The 17,937-nt window shown below is 40.2% G+C and overlaps 1 gene segment (V, D, J or C); it reads left to right on the top strand.

The window, feature by feature from the left end:
• The first annotated feature begins 5,244 nt into the window (after nt 1-5,244).
• Nucleotides 5,245-17,937, top strand: part of LOC121021904 (immunoglobulin heavy variable 3-23-like) — a 72,912-nt gene continuing 60,219 nt past the window's right edge. Inside the window, 2 exon segments of the V gene segment in view lie at nt 5,245-5,380; nt 5,482-5,840. Of these exon segments, the coding sequence occupies nt 5,335-5,380; nt 5,482-5,840 (405 nt within the window).

Raw genomic sequence — 17,937 nt, forward strand, 5'->3', positions numbered from 1 at the left:
CCCACCTGGGTTCAGTTAGACACTCAGATCCAGAGGGAGACATGGACTTCATGCAAGAAAGTGTCTGTGCCTGGTGATGAGGGGTTTCATCCCACGATGCCCAAGGTATTCCCTCCCACAGATGCGCTGTGTTCAGGGCCCACTCATTTTCGGTCCCGAGATGGACATTTGGTGATTGCACATCTGTGTCCTGAATTGCATCCCCAAACTCATACACATGGCAGTAATATCAATGTCTCAAAATTAATCTCATGTGACAAGTCCCTTTGGCCACATAAGTTATTCTACACAGGTTCAAGAATGACATAGACGACTACAGTCCACACTGATGTCAGGGAAAGTTCACCTCCATCCCACATGACACTCACATTACCACACCCCCAAATCCTCCAACATGTCAAATCATTAAATATTAAGTCAAGTCCAAAATGTACCTAAATTTCAGTACCTCTAAAACCCCAAATCTAACCATGTAGCTTGGGTAGGATGGGACCGTGGTACCTTCCATCCTGGGGTGAAACCCTCTCCATCAGCCGACCTGCATTTCCAGAAAACCATTCATGTTCTTCTGAATGCTTCTGCATGGTAGCCATAACATAACAGGTACTGACATTCCTATGCCAGAAGAAATACAGTGTAATTTAGAAGTACATCACCAAGAAACAATTTGATTATCAATCCGGGGAAACCTGTTAGGTTCAAAGACAGAATGCTCTGAATCTCAGACTCCAACTTGTCTCTGGGATTCACACTTCCTTTTTTTCTTAAAGGTGGTACATGTTTGAAGCTGATCACATTTATCCCAGTTTCATGAAAGTACAATTTCTGAGCACAAAAATCTTTCTTTTCGTTCTCTTGATTATCAAATGAAAAGTTCTTCTGACTCTTTCCAGCTGATAAGGGTGACTATTCAATATTGTTGCTCACCAATGATTAAAGGAAATATAACTGTATATTTATACATCAGGAGCAGAGTGAGGGGTTCAAAGACGGGAAATATGTGGGAGGAGACATCCTGTGAACAGAAGGGTCTGCAGTGCTCATGATGGAAGGGTCTCACCCTTGCATGTTGCATAAATGAGGAGGGGAATAAAGGAGTCACTGTATCTCTGCAGGGGTCTCTGAAACAACAGGAGCACGGGGACCAACGGGGGGTAATCACAACCACCAGGGGGAACTCAGAGACCAGGGAGCTCATGATCCAGGACAAGAGATTGGTTTAGGGCTGGTCTCCTCTCAAGTGTTTTCAGATCCAGGCTCTGCACACTTCTTCTGACATGAACACCGCAAAGGGAATGTCAAAGCTGTGGAAACACACACGTGTCCTCCCCGTTTGGAATAAACCATGATAATGGGAATACACAAACTTTCCCAGGGTCAGGCACTGGGATAAACATATCTTTGATCATTCCCACATTAACAAGAGTTTAGAAGAATAATGAACTCCATTTAATAGATGAAAGAATATTTTTAATTAACATCATCCTTCCTGATCTCAGGTGTTTTACCTTCAACATATCTTAATAAAATTCAACCATTTTAACTTTATTGAGGCTTTATTTTTTTAATGTTTATTTATTTTTAAGAGGGAGAGAGACAGAGTATGAGTGGGGGAGGGGAAGAGAGAGAGGAGACACAGAATCAAAATATGAAGCAGTCTCCAGGCTCTGAGCTGTCAGCACAGAGCACGACACAAGGCTCAAACTCATAAACTGTGAGATCATGACCTGAGTCAAAATGGGACATTTAACCAACTGAGCCACCCAGAGGCCCCATGTTGAGGGTTTACATTGATGTCCACATAGAGTTCATGTGTAAATGACCCCTTGTGTTTGTAGAAAACCTCTGGCATCTCCATCAGTTCTGTGAGTCTCTGTTGAGGCTTCTCACTCTCTCCAATTTCTGTGACAGAATAGACCTGGCTTCCATCCATCACTCTCCTGGGACTTCTAGAATGCCAGTAACCTGCAAACCTCACTGGGATGTCCAGCCTTGTCCTGCATGCGGTTCAGGAGGCAAGTGGGTCCCCTGATGGGGAGCACAGGTTCAGATACTGGGACTACTCTCACCTCATACATGCTCTTGGACACTCACACACTCTGTCTCTGCTGCAGTGTATCTGTTAACCATTACAATGGTGGTATACTGATTCTTACCTCAAGTGTTTGGGTGCATATGTGAAAATAAGGATTATCATCGGTACTTATAATCACTGCAGCAAAACCACAAATTAATAAATCACAATGTCCTGAAAGATATTGTGACACAAAACACTGCCCCATCCCTTACACCTGCCAAGGGTCACTTGCTTCTTGAGGATTCTATTGCAAAATTTACTATATTGTCAAAGGACATCTGTATGCTGATTAAGCCCTCCCATCCCTGAAACTGTAGCTGGGAGAAGAGCCCCAGCCCCTAAGTGTTCACATTCAGTGATAAGAACAGAACACAGACATCTCACCATGGAGTTGGGTTCACTTTGGTTTTCCTTGGTTCTATTTTAAACAGTAATTCATGATGAACAAGAAACACTGACTATGTTAGTGGATATGAGTGAGAGAAACAATGGATGTGTGACAGTTTTCTGACTTGTATCTGTAGATGTCTTGTGTGACGTAGAGCTGGTGGAGTCTGGGGGAGACCTGATGAAGCCTGGCAGGGGAGGGGTCCCTGAGACTCTCCTGTGCAGTCTCTAGATTCACCTTCAGTAGCTAATTGATGAGGTGGATCTGCCAGACTCCAGGGATGAATGGGGGTCTACTTATCTGTATGGTATAAGATAAGGACCAAATGTCATTATTTTACTCACTGGAAATCAAAACCATTTGTGAAAGAGGCCATTTTTTCCCTAATTTTAATTCTATGAAATCTCATGGAGGATTTGCTGACTGCATCCAGACACATTTCATTCTGGTCTCTGTAACCTGCTCCACTGGTCTGTCTGACTCTATGCCAGCAGCACAGTGTTATAGACAATGTACCTCTGCAATATACTTAGAAAGAAGGACGTGTGCTGTCTGCAGGTTTGTTCTTCTTTCTCAGGATTGTTTTCTCACTTCTGTGTGCTTTGTGGTACCATATAAATAAGAATTTCCCAGATACATTCATTGGCATTTTTATTAACTCAACTAACATTAGAAATTATTAGAACAGATAAAAGGAATAAAAAGTGTAATAATACAAAAAATTAACAAATTGAAATGGATATCTGGAAAGCTAAATGCAATTTAAAAAGCATCTCTAGTAGGAAAATACGTAAAACTCAAACAAATACAATAAGAATTAAGGAGGGGACATAACTGATACCAAGGAAGTGAAAAACAATAACAGAAAATGCCTAGATATCTATAGACCCATTATTAGATATCTAAGGGCAACTAGGAAATTTAAAGAGTCAAAGAATCCGCAAGACTGTACATGAAAATAGAAAATTAACAGAATGAAAACAAATAAGACTAAATCTATAATCTAATCATAATCCGCCCCAAAAGAAAAAAAAACTCAGTTTACTAAAAGAGGGCTTTATGTATGAATTGTATCAAAATATAAATGAGATTTAATGCCAATACCTCTCAGACTCTTACCAAAAACTGAAAAGAAAGGAATATGTCCCAATTTATCTACAAGACCAACCTTACTATTATGTGTAATCAAAAGACACTATAAGAAGAGAAACTAAAGGACAATATCTCAGATGGACATACATGCAAAAATCCTAGCAGAGTGAATTCAACAGCACAATGAAAGGATCATATGTGACAATACAGTCACATCTATTGATCATCCATATCATCATCTATTGACACATATAAAACTAGACAAAATTCAACAAATTGTCATTATTAAAAAATCTCAGCAACTGAGGGAAAGAAAGAAATTACCTCCACAAAATCGTGGCCATAGATGAAAAGCCCACACCTGACAGCATATTTAACAGTGAAAAACTGAAGCTTTTCCTGTCACGTTAGGAGCCGGGCAAGGATGCTCATTCCCTACATAGGTATTCCACATGGTAACACGAAGATCAGTAAAATATGGCACCCAATGTATGTCATCTTGTCACATTGCTTATTTGGAGGAAAGTCAATTGAGTAACAGCTAGTCTAAGGAAACTGTGACCCTTCTTTGTCCCCCTGAGAGCAGGAAATAAATCTCTTCTGGGAAACTTCTTCCCCTATACCAGAATGGAAGAACTATCCTTAGCACCAGAAATGGGAACTTAGCACCAAGAAGGCTGTGCAAACAAGCCTTGTTAATTCCTCACTAATTGACTTGCCCAAACCCAAATCTCTGTCTTGTTAACTCTTCGCAAATTCATTGTTTATTATTCTAAAAGGCACAAGTGCCACCTAGTTTCTTCATTCTCTGGGTGTCATATTATTAGGAAGCTTGTGCACATGCAAAATGAAATTTATTCCCTTCTGTAAATCTGTCTTATGTCAATTGAATCCTTAGACCAGATAATGAACACAGAAGCAAAGAAGGAATAAGATTTCTGCTCCTACAAGTTGAAGATGTACCCATAAAAATTAAAATAAATGAAATAAAGACATGTAAATCAGTAAGAAGAAAATTATTTATTTGAGAATCACACTAACTTACATATAGTGAAACCTTAGAAACTCCACAGAAAAAAGTATTAGAACTAATAAACTCAGGATAAGTTCAGGATACAAATCAGCATACAAAAATATGTTGTATTTCCACACACCAAAAACATACTATATGAAAAAAATAACAAAATCACACAATTGAAAATGGCACAAAATGGAGCACCTGTGTGGCTCAATCCGTTAAGTGCCTACTGTTCATTTTGGCTCAGGTCATGATATCATGGTTCCTGAGTTTAATTCTGAGGCAGGGTCTGCAATGATTGTGCAGAGCCTGCTTGGGATTCTCTGTCCCCTTTTCTCTCTCTCCTCTCTGTCACACAAAAATAAACACATATTAAAATTATATGGCACAAAATAAAGTATTTACAATTAAACTTCACTAAGGGTAAAGTAGCATACCAAACATGATGTGCTGGGAGAAAGACATGTAAATGGAAAACACAGTTGAAAACATAACTGTGTTCACAGATTAGAATTATTTGTATTGTCACAGCGCCTTCTGCTGTGAAGTGATCTAGAAGTGCCTCTCAAACACTGGTTTCAAATTTGAAACAAATTGAAGTCTGGAGTTTGATATATAGTCAGAGCACATGCAAATGGGGCCCTCTCTGTGCTGATAAAACCAGCCCAGCACCGACCCTGCAGCTGGGAGAGGAGCCCCAGCCCCAGAAGTCCCAGGTGTTCCAATTCTGTGATCAGCACAGAACACACACACCTCACCATGGAGTTTGTGCTGGGCTGGGTTTTCCTGGTTGCTCTTTTAAAAGGTAATTCATGGTGAATGAGAGACACTGAGTATGTGAGTGGATATGAGTGAGAATCGGTGGATTTGTGACAGTTTCCTGACCAAGATGTCTTGTGTCTGCAGGTGTCCAGTGTGACGTGCAGCTGGTGGAGACTGGGGGAGACCTGGTGAAGCCTGGGGGGTCCCTGAGACTCACCTGTGTAGCCTCTGGATTCACCTTCAGTAGCTATGAAATGAACTGGGTCCGCCAGGCTCCAGGGAAGGGGCTGCAGTGGGTTGCATATATTAGTAGTAGTGGAGGTAGCACATACTACGCAGACTCCGTGAAGGGCCGATTCACCATCTCCAGAGACAACTCCAAGAACACGCTGTATCTGCAGATGAACAACCTCAAGACCGAGGACACGGCCACATATTACTGTGCAAGAGACACAGTGAGGGGTCGTCACTGGGAGCCCAGACACAAACTTCCCTGCAGGAGGGTATCAGCACCGCCAGGGGGCGAACAGTATGCACAATTTTGCTTTGTGTTCCCAGGCTCAGGTGCAGATGGAGGTTACAGGAAGGTTTTCTTTCAGGGTCTTGGGCTTCCTCTCCACACAGCAGTTTCCCCAGGGAGCCTCCCTGGTTATGATTCTGTGTTTACCTATTAATTCTCTGGATTAGCAACTGTGTTGTCATAGGGAAACTAGACTAACATGCACAAAGACACATTTGTTTGCATTGCTTACTCCTGTCCCTCAATATGAGTGAATTGCAGATTTACTGAGGCACAAAAGCTGAACCTTTACAGGAGTCTCAGATACACTCCCTGTGCAGACAGGACCACAGGATCCCACAACTCCCCATTATCTTCACCGAGCCCTTGTCCCAATCAAACAATGTGATACTTCCCTCCTGGTATTTGCTACTCAGGACTTTAAATGAGCTACAGCTTTATTCAATTCCTCTCAACAAGAGATAAATCATCTCCATGTATTAGTCCAGATTCTCCTGAGGAAAAGAACCCAAAGCACATTGGTTCCTATGACAAAATATGTTGAGAAGTCCCATGATCTACTGTCACAAGCTGGAGACCCAGGAAAATGAGTGGTGTAATTCTCATCTGATTCTGAGCTAGTGTCTAGTCTCAGAACATGGAGACCTAATGATAGAACTCTCAGAGAAAGGGCCAGAGGGAACCACTCTTCCAGTTCAAACAAGCACAGGGGAAGTAAAAATGAGGGGATTCTTCCTCCCTCTGTATCAGATTTCATTCAGAACCTTAATGGAATGGGTGATGCCCAGGTAGACAGAAACCATGGATGGAAATCCCAATCTCTTCTGGAAACACATCACAGAAATCCACAGAAACAGTGGTTAATCTGTGTACCCATGACGCAGTCAAGATGACACATAAAGGTAATCATGACAATTTAACCTCCTGTAAATGTGGAGTTCAAAGACTAAAGATTTAGAAGTCCATGCCGTCACTGGGGTGGAGCCTGGTGGGCATGGCGGTGCTCCTGTGAAGAAGGAGGACAGAGGCCCATGGGGGCACTGCTGTCTGAGGATCCCCTGGGTCGCATGGGGGAGACAGTCCCCTTCTTGGAGTGCATTAGGGAGAGGGGGCATTGCCTCTCATGGGACACGAGAGCTGACAGGCATCATTTCACTGCCCTGGTCATTAGTGTTGGAGCCCCTGCTGAGAGCAGATAACTCTATGCTGCCTTCTTGTTGCTCCTCACCATGAACTCCAAGCCCCTAGTGTTCATGAAACTGCCTTTGTGGGATAACCAGCTCCAGCCACAGCACAGAAAAACCCTCTCCCAGAGGATCAGTGGGGTCCCTGTATATTGAGTTCATACAATTTGGAGTTTTCAAACCAGCTAGAGCTCCTGAGATAAAACATAAGAGCTCTGTGCCACCAGGTGGGCCAATGGCTTGGACACAGACAGGGTGAAGGCAGGGTTCTGACTGGGACCCACGAGTACAGATTGTTCTCTCTGTGTGATGGCTTCCTGAACAGGGGCGGCTGGGAACTCCAACTGCAGGGACTAGAGGGGGAGTTGATGCCAATATTTCCTCCCACCAATCATCATGGACAGAGGTCAGTGAGCAGCACAGCACACCCCAGTAGAAGCTGAGCCACTGACACCAAGATCCACCCTCCCTTGTCTTCCTCAGATGGTTCATCTGAGGGAAAAGAGTGCCTGGAAACCAGACCAGCACCGTGCCCCTCCCTCCAAAGACCACCATATACCCCCACAGGCACCAAGTCTACTGACCATATAGTGAGGCAAAGCTTTACCTCTAGGGGAGATAGGAATTAGCCTCTTTTAACAGGTGGAACAAACTCATCTAGTGAAAACTCACAACATTATGGACAAAGTTGAAAAACTCCCCACTGGAGGAAGGAGAAACTCTGCAGGGGTCTGACCTGAGGGACAGAGCAGCCAATACATGACAGCACGGTGCACACAGCACATGCAAGAAATGCTTCCAGAAATGTCAGGTCCTCAACAGTATGCAAACATTTCTCAATAAAGACACTACTCTAGAAGCAGAAAACATAACATGATTTTCCTAAAAACTTAATAAAGCAGAGACATAGATATACAGACTGATGGAGGAATTCATTCCAAAAGAAAAACGACAAAAAGGTCATTGCCAGGGATATAATTAAAACACATATAACCAATATGCCTCAAACAGATTTTTTTAAAACTATCATAAGTAAACAGAATTTTTTAAAACTATCATAAGGATACTAGCTATTCTTGAGGAAAGCATACAAGACAGGAGGATACCCTGTCTGCAGATAGGAAAGACCTAAAAACCTGTCAGGCTGAAACTTTACAACTGCTATAACTGAGATGTGAATCTGATTGTATGTAATGACCTCAGGTGGATAGAAGCAGATGAATAAGTGACATAGAAGATAAAATTATGGGGTAAATGAAGCAGGAAAGAAGAGGAAAATTAAATATTGCATCACAAACGTACACTGAGGGAACTCAGCAACTCCATAAAATGTAATAGAATTCTTTTCAAAGGAGTCTCAGAAGAAGAAGAGAGGGAGAAAAAAAAGGGAGAAGTTTTATCTGAGTGAATTATATTGGAAAATGTTCACAAACTGGGGAAGGAAACAGTTGTACAAATCTATGAGTCACAGAGAACTCCCATTAAAATAAAAAAAAGGAGCCAACACGGAGACATATCACAGTAAAATTAGCAAAACATACATATAAAGAAAAACACTAAAAGAAGAAAGTCAAAAGAAGTCTCTAACTAAAAAGGAAAGACATAAAAGATAATGGCAGATGTCTCCATAGAAACCCGCAGGCAAGAAAGGAGTGGCATGATATCCTCACATGCCCAATTCAAAAATATGCAGCCAAGAATACTTACCCATCAAGGCTCTCGTTCAGATACAAGGAGAGATAGAATTTCCCAAACAAAAACCAAAGGAGTTTGTGGCCTCTAAACCAGCCCTTTGATAATTACTAAATGGGACTCTTTGAGTGAGATAGGAAGACTAAAATGAACAAGACTAGAAATAAGCAGAGAAAATCTCTAGAAAGCGACTTTAGAGGTAACACAATGGCACTAAGTTTATATCGATCAATAATCACTGTGAACGTAAAAGGGCAACATGCTCCAATATAAAGACATAGGAAAACAGAATGGATAAAAAAAAATACAAGACCTTCTATACACTGCATACAATAGACTCATCTTCAACCCAAACACCTGTAGATTGAAAATGAGGGGAGAGGTGGCAATTTATCACGCTAACAGACGTCAAAATAAAGTTGTAGTACCATACTCATATGACACTAACTAGATTTTAACCAAAATCTGTTACAAGAGATGAGGAAGGAAGTATATCATCATAAACTGGTCTATCCAACGAGAAAATATAAATCTTTAAATATTTATATGCTAAAATTGTAACCACTGATATACATAAATCAGTTAATAAGAAACATAAAGAAACTAATTGATAATTATACAATAATAGGAATAGAGAACTTTAATGCTCCACTTACAACAATGGACACATCACCTAAGCTGAAAATCAATAAGGAAACGATGGCTGAGAAAGACACACTGGACCAAATGGACTGAACAGATATATTCAGAATATTCCATTCTAAACAGCAGAATACACAATCCTTTTGAGTGCACATAGAACATTCCCCAGAACAGATCACATACTATGTCACAAACCAGCCCTCTACAAGTTCAAAAAGATTGACATAATACCAAGAATAATTTCATACCAGAACACTATGAAACTTGAAGTCAACCACAAGAAAACATTCAGCAATACCACTAATACATGAAGTTAAAGACATTGTAGTAAAGAATGTATGAGATTTTCAGGAAATTAAGGAAACAGTAAAAAATACATGGAAGCAAATGAAAACGAAAACATGCCAGTGCCAAACGATCTGGATGCAGCAAAATTGGTTGGAAGAGGGAAATATATAGCAATACAGGCCAAACTCAAGAAAGAAGAAAAATCTCAAACACACAACCATGTTACACCTAAATGAGGTAGGAAATGAACAGAAAATGAACCCTGAAGCCAGCAGGAGAAAGTAAATAAAGAACACTAGACTAGAAATAAATGATAAAGAAACAAACAAAAACAGTAAAACAGATCAATGAAACTATAAACTGGTTTTTGGAAGCATAACTAAAAATGATAAACCAAGGCCATACTTAGCAAAAACAAAAGAGAAAGGACTAAGTAAATATTTTTTTAATATGTAACTTATTGTCAAATTGGTTTCCATACAACACCCAGTGCTCATCCCAAAATGTGCCCTCCTCAATACCCATCACCCACCCACCTCTCCCTCCCACCCTCACCATCAACCCTGTTTGTTCTCAGTTTTTAGGAGTCTCTTATGTTTTGACTCCCTCCCTCTCTAACCATTTTTTTTACCTTCCCCTCCCCCATTGTCTTCTGTTAAGTTTCTCAGAATCCACATAGGGTTGAAAACATATGGAATATGTCCTTATCTGTATGACTTATTTCACTTAGCATAACACTTTCCACTTCCATCCACATTGCTACAAAAGGCCATATTTCATTCTTTCTCATTGCCACGTAGTATTCCATTGTGTATATAAACCACAATTTATTTTTTTAAAACAATTATGACAGATTTTTTCTTTTTTTTAATATATGAAATTTATTGTCAAGTTGGTTTCCATACAACACCCAGTGCTCATCCGAAAAGATGCCCTCTTCAATACCCATCACCTACCATACCCTCCCTACCACCCGCCATCAAACCTCAGTTTGTTCTCAGTTTTTAAGTGTCTCATATGCTTTGGCTCTCTACCACTCTAACCTCTTTTTTTCCTTCCCCTCTCCCATGGGTTTCTGTTAAGTTTCTCAAGATCCACATAAGAGTGAAAACAAATGGTATCTGTCTTTTTCTCTATGGCTTATTTCTCTTAGCAACACACTCTTCAGTTCCATCCACGTTGCTACAAAGGGCCATATTTCATTCTTTCTCATTGCCACGTAGTACTCCATTGTGTATATAAACCACAATTTCTTTATCCATTCATCAGTTGATGGACATTTCGGCTCTTTCCATCATTTGGCTATTGTTGAGAGTGCTGCTATAAACATTGGGGTACAAGTGCCCCTATGCATCAGTACTCCTTTATCCCTTGGGTAAATTCCTAGCAGTGCTACTGCTGGGTCATAGGGTAGGTCTATTTTTAATTTCTTTTTTTTTAATTTTTTTTCAACGTTTTTTATTTATTTTTGGGACAGAGAGAGACAGAGCATGAATGGGGGAGGGGCAGAGAGAGAGGGAGACACAGAATCGGAAACAGGCTCCAGGCTCCGAGCCATCAGCCCAGAGCCTGACGAGGGGCTCGAACTCACGGACTGCGAGATCATGACCTGGCTGAAGTCGGACGCTCAACTGACTGCGCCACCCAGGCGCCCCTCTATTTTTAATTTCTTGAGGAACATCCACACTGCTTTCCAGAGTGGCTGCATCAATTTGCATTCCCACCAACAGTGCAAGAGGGTTCCCGTTTCTCCGCATCCTCTCCAGCATCTATAGTCTCCTGATTTGTTCATTTTGGCCACTCTGACTAGCATGAGGTGATATCTGAGTGGTTTTGATTTGTATTTCCCTGATGAGGAGTGACGTTGAGCATCTTTTCATGTGCCTGTTGGCCATCTGGATGTCTTCTTTAGAGAAGTGTCTATTCATGTTTTCTGCCCATTTCTTCACTGGATTATTCATTCTTTGGGTGTGGAGTTTGGTGAACTCTTTATAGATTTTGGATACTAGCCCTTTGTCCGATATGTCATTTGCAAATATCTTTTCCCATTCCATTGGTTGCCTTTTAGTTTTGTTGATTGTTTCCTTTGCAGTGCAGAAGCTTTTTATCTTCATGAGGTCCCAATAGTGCATTTTTGCTTTTAATTCCCTTGCCTTTGGGGATGTGTCAAGTAAGAAATTGCTGCGGCTGAGTTTAGAAAGGTCTTTTCCTGATTTCTCCTCTAGGGTTTTGATGGTTTCCTGTCTCATATTCAGGTCCTTTATCCACCTTGAGCTTATTTTTGTGAATGGTGTAAGAAAGTGGTTTAGTTTCATTCTTCTGCATGTTGCTGTCCAGTTCTCCCAGCACCATTTGTTAAAGAGACTGTCTTTTTTCCACTGGATGTTCTTTCCTGCTTTGTCAAAGATTAGTTGGCGATACTTTTGTGGGTCTAGTTCTGGGGTTTCTATTCTATTCCATTGGTCTATGTGTCTGTTTTTGTGCCAATACCATGCTGTCTTGATGATGACAGCTTTGTAGTAGAGGCTAAAGTCTGGGATTGTGATGCCTCCTGCTTTGGTCTTCTTCTTCAAAATTACTATGGCTATTCGGGGCCTTTTTTGCTTCGATATGAATTTTAGGATTGCTTATTCTAGCTTCGAGAAGAATGCTTATGCAATTTTGATTGGGATTGCATTGAATGTGTAGATAGCTTTGGGTAGTATTGACATTTTAACAATATTTATTCTTCCAATCCATGAGCAGGGAATGTCTTTCCATTTCTTTATATCTTCTTCAATTACCTTCATAAGCTTTCTATAGTTTTCAGCATACATATCTTTTACATCTTTGGTTAGGTTTATTCCTAGGTATTTTATGCTTCCTGGTGCAATTGTGAATGGGATCAGTTTCTTTATTTGTCTTTCTTTTGCTTCATTATTAGTGTATGAGAATGCAACTGATTTCTGTACATTGATTTTGTATCCTGCAACTTTACTGAATTCGTGTATCAGTTCTAGCAGACTTTTGGTGGAGCCCATTGGGTTTTCCATGTATAATATGTCATCTGCAAAAAGTGAAAGCTTAACTTCATATTTGCCAATTTTGATGCCTTTGATTTCCTTTTGTTGTCTGATTGCTGATGCTAGAACTTCCAACACTAGGTTAAACAACAGTGGTGAGAGTGGACATCCCTGTCGTGTTCCTGATCTCAGGGAGAAAGCTCTCAATTTTTCCCCATTGAGGATGATATTACCTGTGGGCTTTTCATAAATGGCTTTTATGATGCCTAAGTATGTTCCTTCTATCCCGACTTTCTCGACACATTTTGTTAAGAAAGGATGCTGAATTTTGTCATATTCTTTTTCTGCATCGATTGACAGGATCATATGGTTCTTATCTTTTATTAATGTGATGTATCATATTGATTTATTTGCGAACGTTGAAACAGCCCTGCATCCCAGGAATGAATCCCACTTGATCATGGTGTATAATTCTTTTTATATGCCGTTGAATTCAATTTGCTAGTATCTTATTGAGAATTTTTGCATCCATATTCATCAGGGATATTGGCCTGTAGTTCTCTTTTTTTAGTGGGTCTCTGTCTGGTTTAGGAATCAAAGTAATGCTAACTTCATAGAACGAGTCTGGAAGTTTTCCTTCCCTTTCTATTTTTGGAATAGCTTTAGAAGGATAGGTATTATCTCTGGTTTAAATGTCTGGTAGAAGACCCCTAGGAAGCCGTCTGGTCCTGGACTCTTATTAGTTGGGAGATTTTTGATAAATGATTTAATTTCTTCGATGGTTATGGGTCTGTTCAAGCTTTCTCATTCTTCCTGTTTGAGTTTTGGAAGTGTGTGGGTGTTTAGGAATTTGTCTATTTCTTCCAGGTTGTCCAGTTTGTTGGCATATAGTTTTTCATAGTATTCCCTGATAATTGTTTGTATCTCTGAGGGATTGGTTATAATAATTCCATTTTCATTCATGATTTTATCTATTTGGGTCATCTCCCTATCTTTTTGAGAAGCCTTGCTAGAGGTTTATCAGTTTTGTTTATTTTTTCAAAAAACAACTCTTGGTTTCATTGATATGCTCTAGAGTTTGTTTGTTTGTTTTAGATTCTATATTGTTTATTTCTGTTCTGATATTTATTATTTCTCTTCTTCTGCTGGGTTTGGGGTGTCTTTGCTGTTCTGCTTCTATTTCCTTCAGGTGTGCTGTTATATTTTGTATTTGGGATTTTTCTTGTTTTGGGAGATAGGCCTGGATTGCAATGTATTTTCCTCTCAGAACTGCCTTTACTCCATACCAAAGAGTTTGGATTATTGTATTTTCATTTTCACTTGTTTCCATGTATTTTTAAATTTCTTCTCTAATTGCCTGGTTGACCCATTCATTCTTTAGTAGGGTGTTCTTTAACCTCCATGCTTTTGGAGGTTTTCCAGACTTTTTCTTGTGGTTGATTTCAAGTTTCATTGCATTGTGGTCTGAAAATATGCATGGTATGATCTCAATTCTTGTATACTTATGAAGGGCTGTTTTGTGACCTAGTATGTGATCTATATTGGAGAACGTTCCATGTGCACTCGAGAAGAAAGTATATTCTGTTGCTTTGGGATGCAGAGTTCTAAATATATATGTCAAGTCCATCTGATCCATTGTATCATTCAGGGCCCTTGTTTCTTTATTGATCCTGTGTCTAGATGATCTGTCCACAATTGTAAGTGGAGTATTAAAGTCCCCTGCAATTACCACATTCTTATCAATAAGTTTGCTAATGTTTGCGAGTAATTATTTTATATTGTTGGGGGCTCCCATATTCGGCACATAGACGTTTATAATTGTTAGCTCTTCCTGATGGATAGACCCTGTAATTATTATATAATGCCCTTCTTCATCTCTTGTTACAGCCTTTAATTTAAAGTCTAGTTTGTCTGATATAAGTATGGCTACTCCAGCTTTCTTTTGACTTCCAGTGGCATGATAGTTCTCGATCCCCTCACTTTCAAACTGAAGGTATCATCAGGTATAAAATGAGTCTCTTGTAGACAGAAAATAGATGGGTATTGTTTTTTTTATCCATTCTGATACCCTATGTCTTATGGTTGGAGCATTTATTCCATTTACATTCAGTGTTATTATAGAAAGATATGGTTTTAGAGTCATTGTGATATCTGTAGGTTTCATGCTTGTAGTGATGTCTCTGGTACTTTGTCTCACAGGATCCCCCCTAAGATCTCTTGTAGGGCTGGTTTAGTGGTGATAAATTCCTTCAGTTTTTGTTTATTTGGGAAGACCTTTTTCTCTCCTTCTATCCTAAATGACAGACTTGCTGGATTATGGATTTCGGATGCATTTTTCTTCTGTTCATTATATTGAAGATTTCCTGTCATTCCTTTCTGGCCTGCCAACTTTCAGTAGACAGATCTGCCATGAGTCTGATCAGTCTCCCTTTATATGTTAGAGCATGTTTATCCCTAGTTGCTTTCAGAATTCTCTCTTTATCCTTATATTTTTCCAGTTTCACTATGATATGTTGTGCAGAAGATCGATTCAAGTTACATCTGAAGGGAGTTCTCTGTGCCTCTTGGATTATAATGTCTTTCACCTTCCTCAGTTCAGGGAAGTTCTCAGCTATGATTCCTTCAAGTACACCTTCAGCACCTTTCCCTTTCTCTTCCTCCTCTGGAATCCCAATTATGCATATATTGTTTTGTTTAATTATGTCTCTTAGTCCTCTAAGTATCCCCTCACATTCCTGGATTTTTTTTTATCTCTTTTTCTCAGCTTCTTCTTTTTCCATAATTTTATCTTCTAATTCACCTATTCTCTCTTTTGCCCTTTCAATCCGAGCTGTGGTCACCTCCATTTTGTTTTGCAGCTCATTTATAGCATTTTTTAGCTACTCCTGTTTCTCAGTCCCTTGATCTCTATAGTAATAGATTCTCTGCTGTCCTCTATACTTTTTTCAAGCACAGCGATTAATTTTACCACTATTATTTTAAATTAATTTTCTGCTATATTGCTTAAATCATTTTTGATCAGTTGGTTAGCTGTCACTACTTCCTGGAGTTTCTTTTGAGGAGAATTCTTCCGTTTCATCATTTTGGATAGTCCCTGGAGTGTCGCGGAACTGTAGGGCTCTTCCCATGTGCTGTCTTGAGTAACTTGCATTGGTGGGCGGGGCCACAGTCAGACTGATTTGTACCTTATCTTCCCCTCTCCCAGGGGCAGGACTCACTGTGGAGTGGTAAGGCCTCCCTCTGGTCTACTTGCACACTGCCAGGCTTGTGGTGCATCTTAGATGGGATCTGACGTATAAGCTAGGGTGGATCTGCAAGGTGCACAGGGGCGGGAGGGCAGGTCGACCTCGCTTTGCTTTCGGTTGTCCACTTTGGGAGGGGCCCTGTGGCACCGGGAGGGAGGCAGACCCGTTGGAGGGATGGATCTGCAGAACATAGCATTGGGTGTTTGCACGGTGCAAGCAAGTTCATGCCGGGAACTGGTTTTCTTTGGAATTTTGGCTGGGGGATGGGCAAGGGACACAGTGCTTCCCAGCACCTTTGTTCCCTGCCAAGCTGAGCTCTGTCCTCCAGGGCTCAACAACTCTCCCTCCCATTGTCCTTTAGTTCTCCCACTCTCCGAGCAGAGCTGTTGACCTATAACATTCCATATGTTAAGTCCTGCTGGCTGTCAGAACACACTCCATCCAGCCCCTCTGCTTTTGCAAACCAGATTCAGGGGCTCTGCTTCGCTGGGTGGGCTGGCTGCCCCTCCAACGCCCTGGCTCCCTCCAGCCAGTACGTGTAGCGTGCACTGCCTCTCCGCCCGTCCTACCCTCTTCCAAGGGCCTCTCATCTATGCTTGGCTCAAGGGAATCCATTCTACTAGTCTTCTGACAGTCGTTCTGGGTAAATTAGGCAAATGTCTGTGGAATCTAAGTGATCAGCAGGACGCGGTGAGCACAGCATCCTCCTACACTGCCATCTTCCTCCAGGACTAAATAAATATAATCACAAATTTGAGAGGAGAGATCACAACTAACACCAGAGAAATACAATTACAAAAAAAAAATTGGAATTTGTATGCCAACATATTGGTCAATCTGAAAGACATGGATAAATTCCTAGAATGATATAAACTAACTAAACTGAAATGTGAAGATACAGAAAACCTGAACAGACTGAAAGGAGCAAATACATTGAATCAGTAATCAAAAACCTACTGACACACAAAAGTCAAGGGCCACATGGCTTCACAGGCGAATTCTACCAGATATTTAAAGAAGAGGGTAAACATTCTATTTAAGTAGAATAGAATATTCTAGTCTTCTCAAACTGTTCCAAATAATAGAAATGGTAAGAAACTTCCAAACTCATTCTATAAGGCCTGTATGACCATGGTTCCAAACTAAATTAAACCCCACTAAAAATGAGACAGGTCACTAGCCCTAATGAGCATGTATGTAACTTTTCTCAGGAAAATACTTTCCAATAGAATCCAACAATACATTAAAAGTATCATTTACCATGACCGGGTGGGATTTACTCCTTGGCTGTAAGGGTGGTTCAATATCCACAAATAAATCACTGTAATACATCACAGTAATAATAGAAAGGATAACAACCATATGACCCTCTCAATTGAGGCAAAAACTAATAATAACATTTGACAAAGTAAAACATCCTTTCTTGATAAAAACCCTCAACAGGGGATAGAGGAAACATACCTCGACATCATAAAGTCCATATATGAAAACCCCACAGCTAATATCCTCACTGGGAAAACAAATTTCCTTTATTGTCAGGAACACAAGACGAATGTTCACTCTCATAATTCTACTTAGCATATTCCTGGATGCTTTATCCACACAAACAGACAACAAAAAGGAACAAGGGCATTCAAATTGGAAAGGAAGAAGTCAAACTTCCACTCTTTACAGAAGACATGACACTCTACATAGAAAACCCAAGACTCCACCAAAACATTGCAAGAACTTATACACCAATTCAGCAAAGTTACTAGATACAAAATCAACATACAGAATTCTATTGCATTTCTGTACAGCAATAATGAAGAAACCGAAAGCAAATAAAAAAAAATCCATCCCGTTTAATACTGTATGAAAAATAATAGGATACCTAAAGACTTAAAAGATCTATACTCTGAAAATTATAAAACATGATGAAATAAACTGAGTATGACAGAAAGGAATGGAAACACAGACAATGTTAAGCACTGCAGGAGCAAGTATTGTTGACATGTCTATGCTACACAAAGAAACAGAAGATTTCG

Source organism: Herpailurus yagouaroundi, unplaced genomic scaffold, assembly GCF_014898765.1.
Source record: "Herpailurus yagouaroundi ecotype Mexico unplaced genomic scaffold, PumYag 353, whole genome shotgun sequence".
Taxonomy (NCBI): domain Eukaryota; kingdom Metazoa; phylum Chordata; class Mammalia; order Carnivora; family Felidae; genus Herpailurus; species Herpailurus yagouaroundi.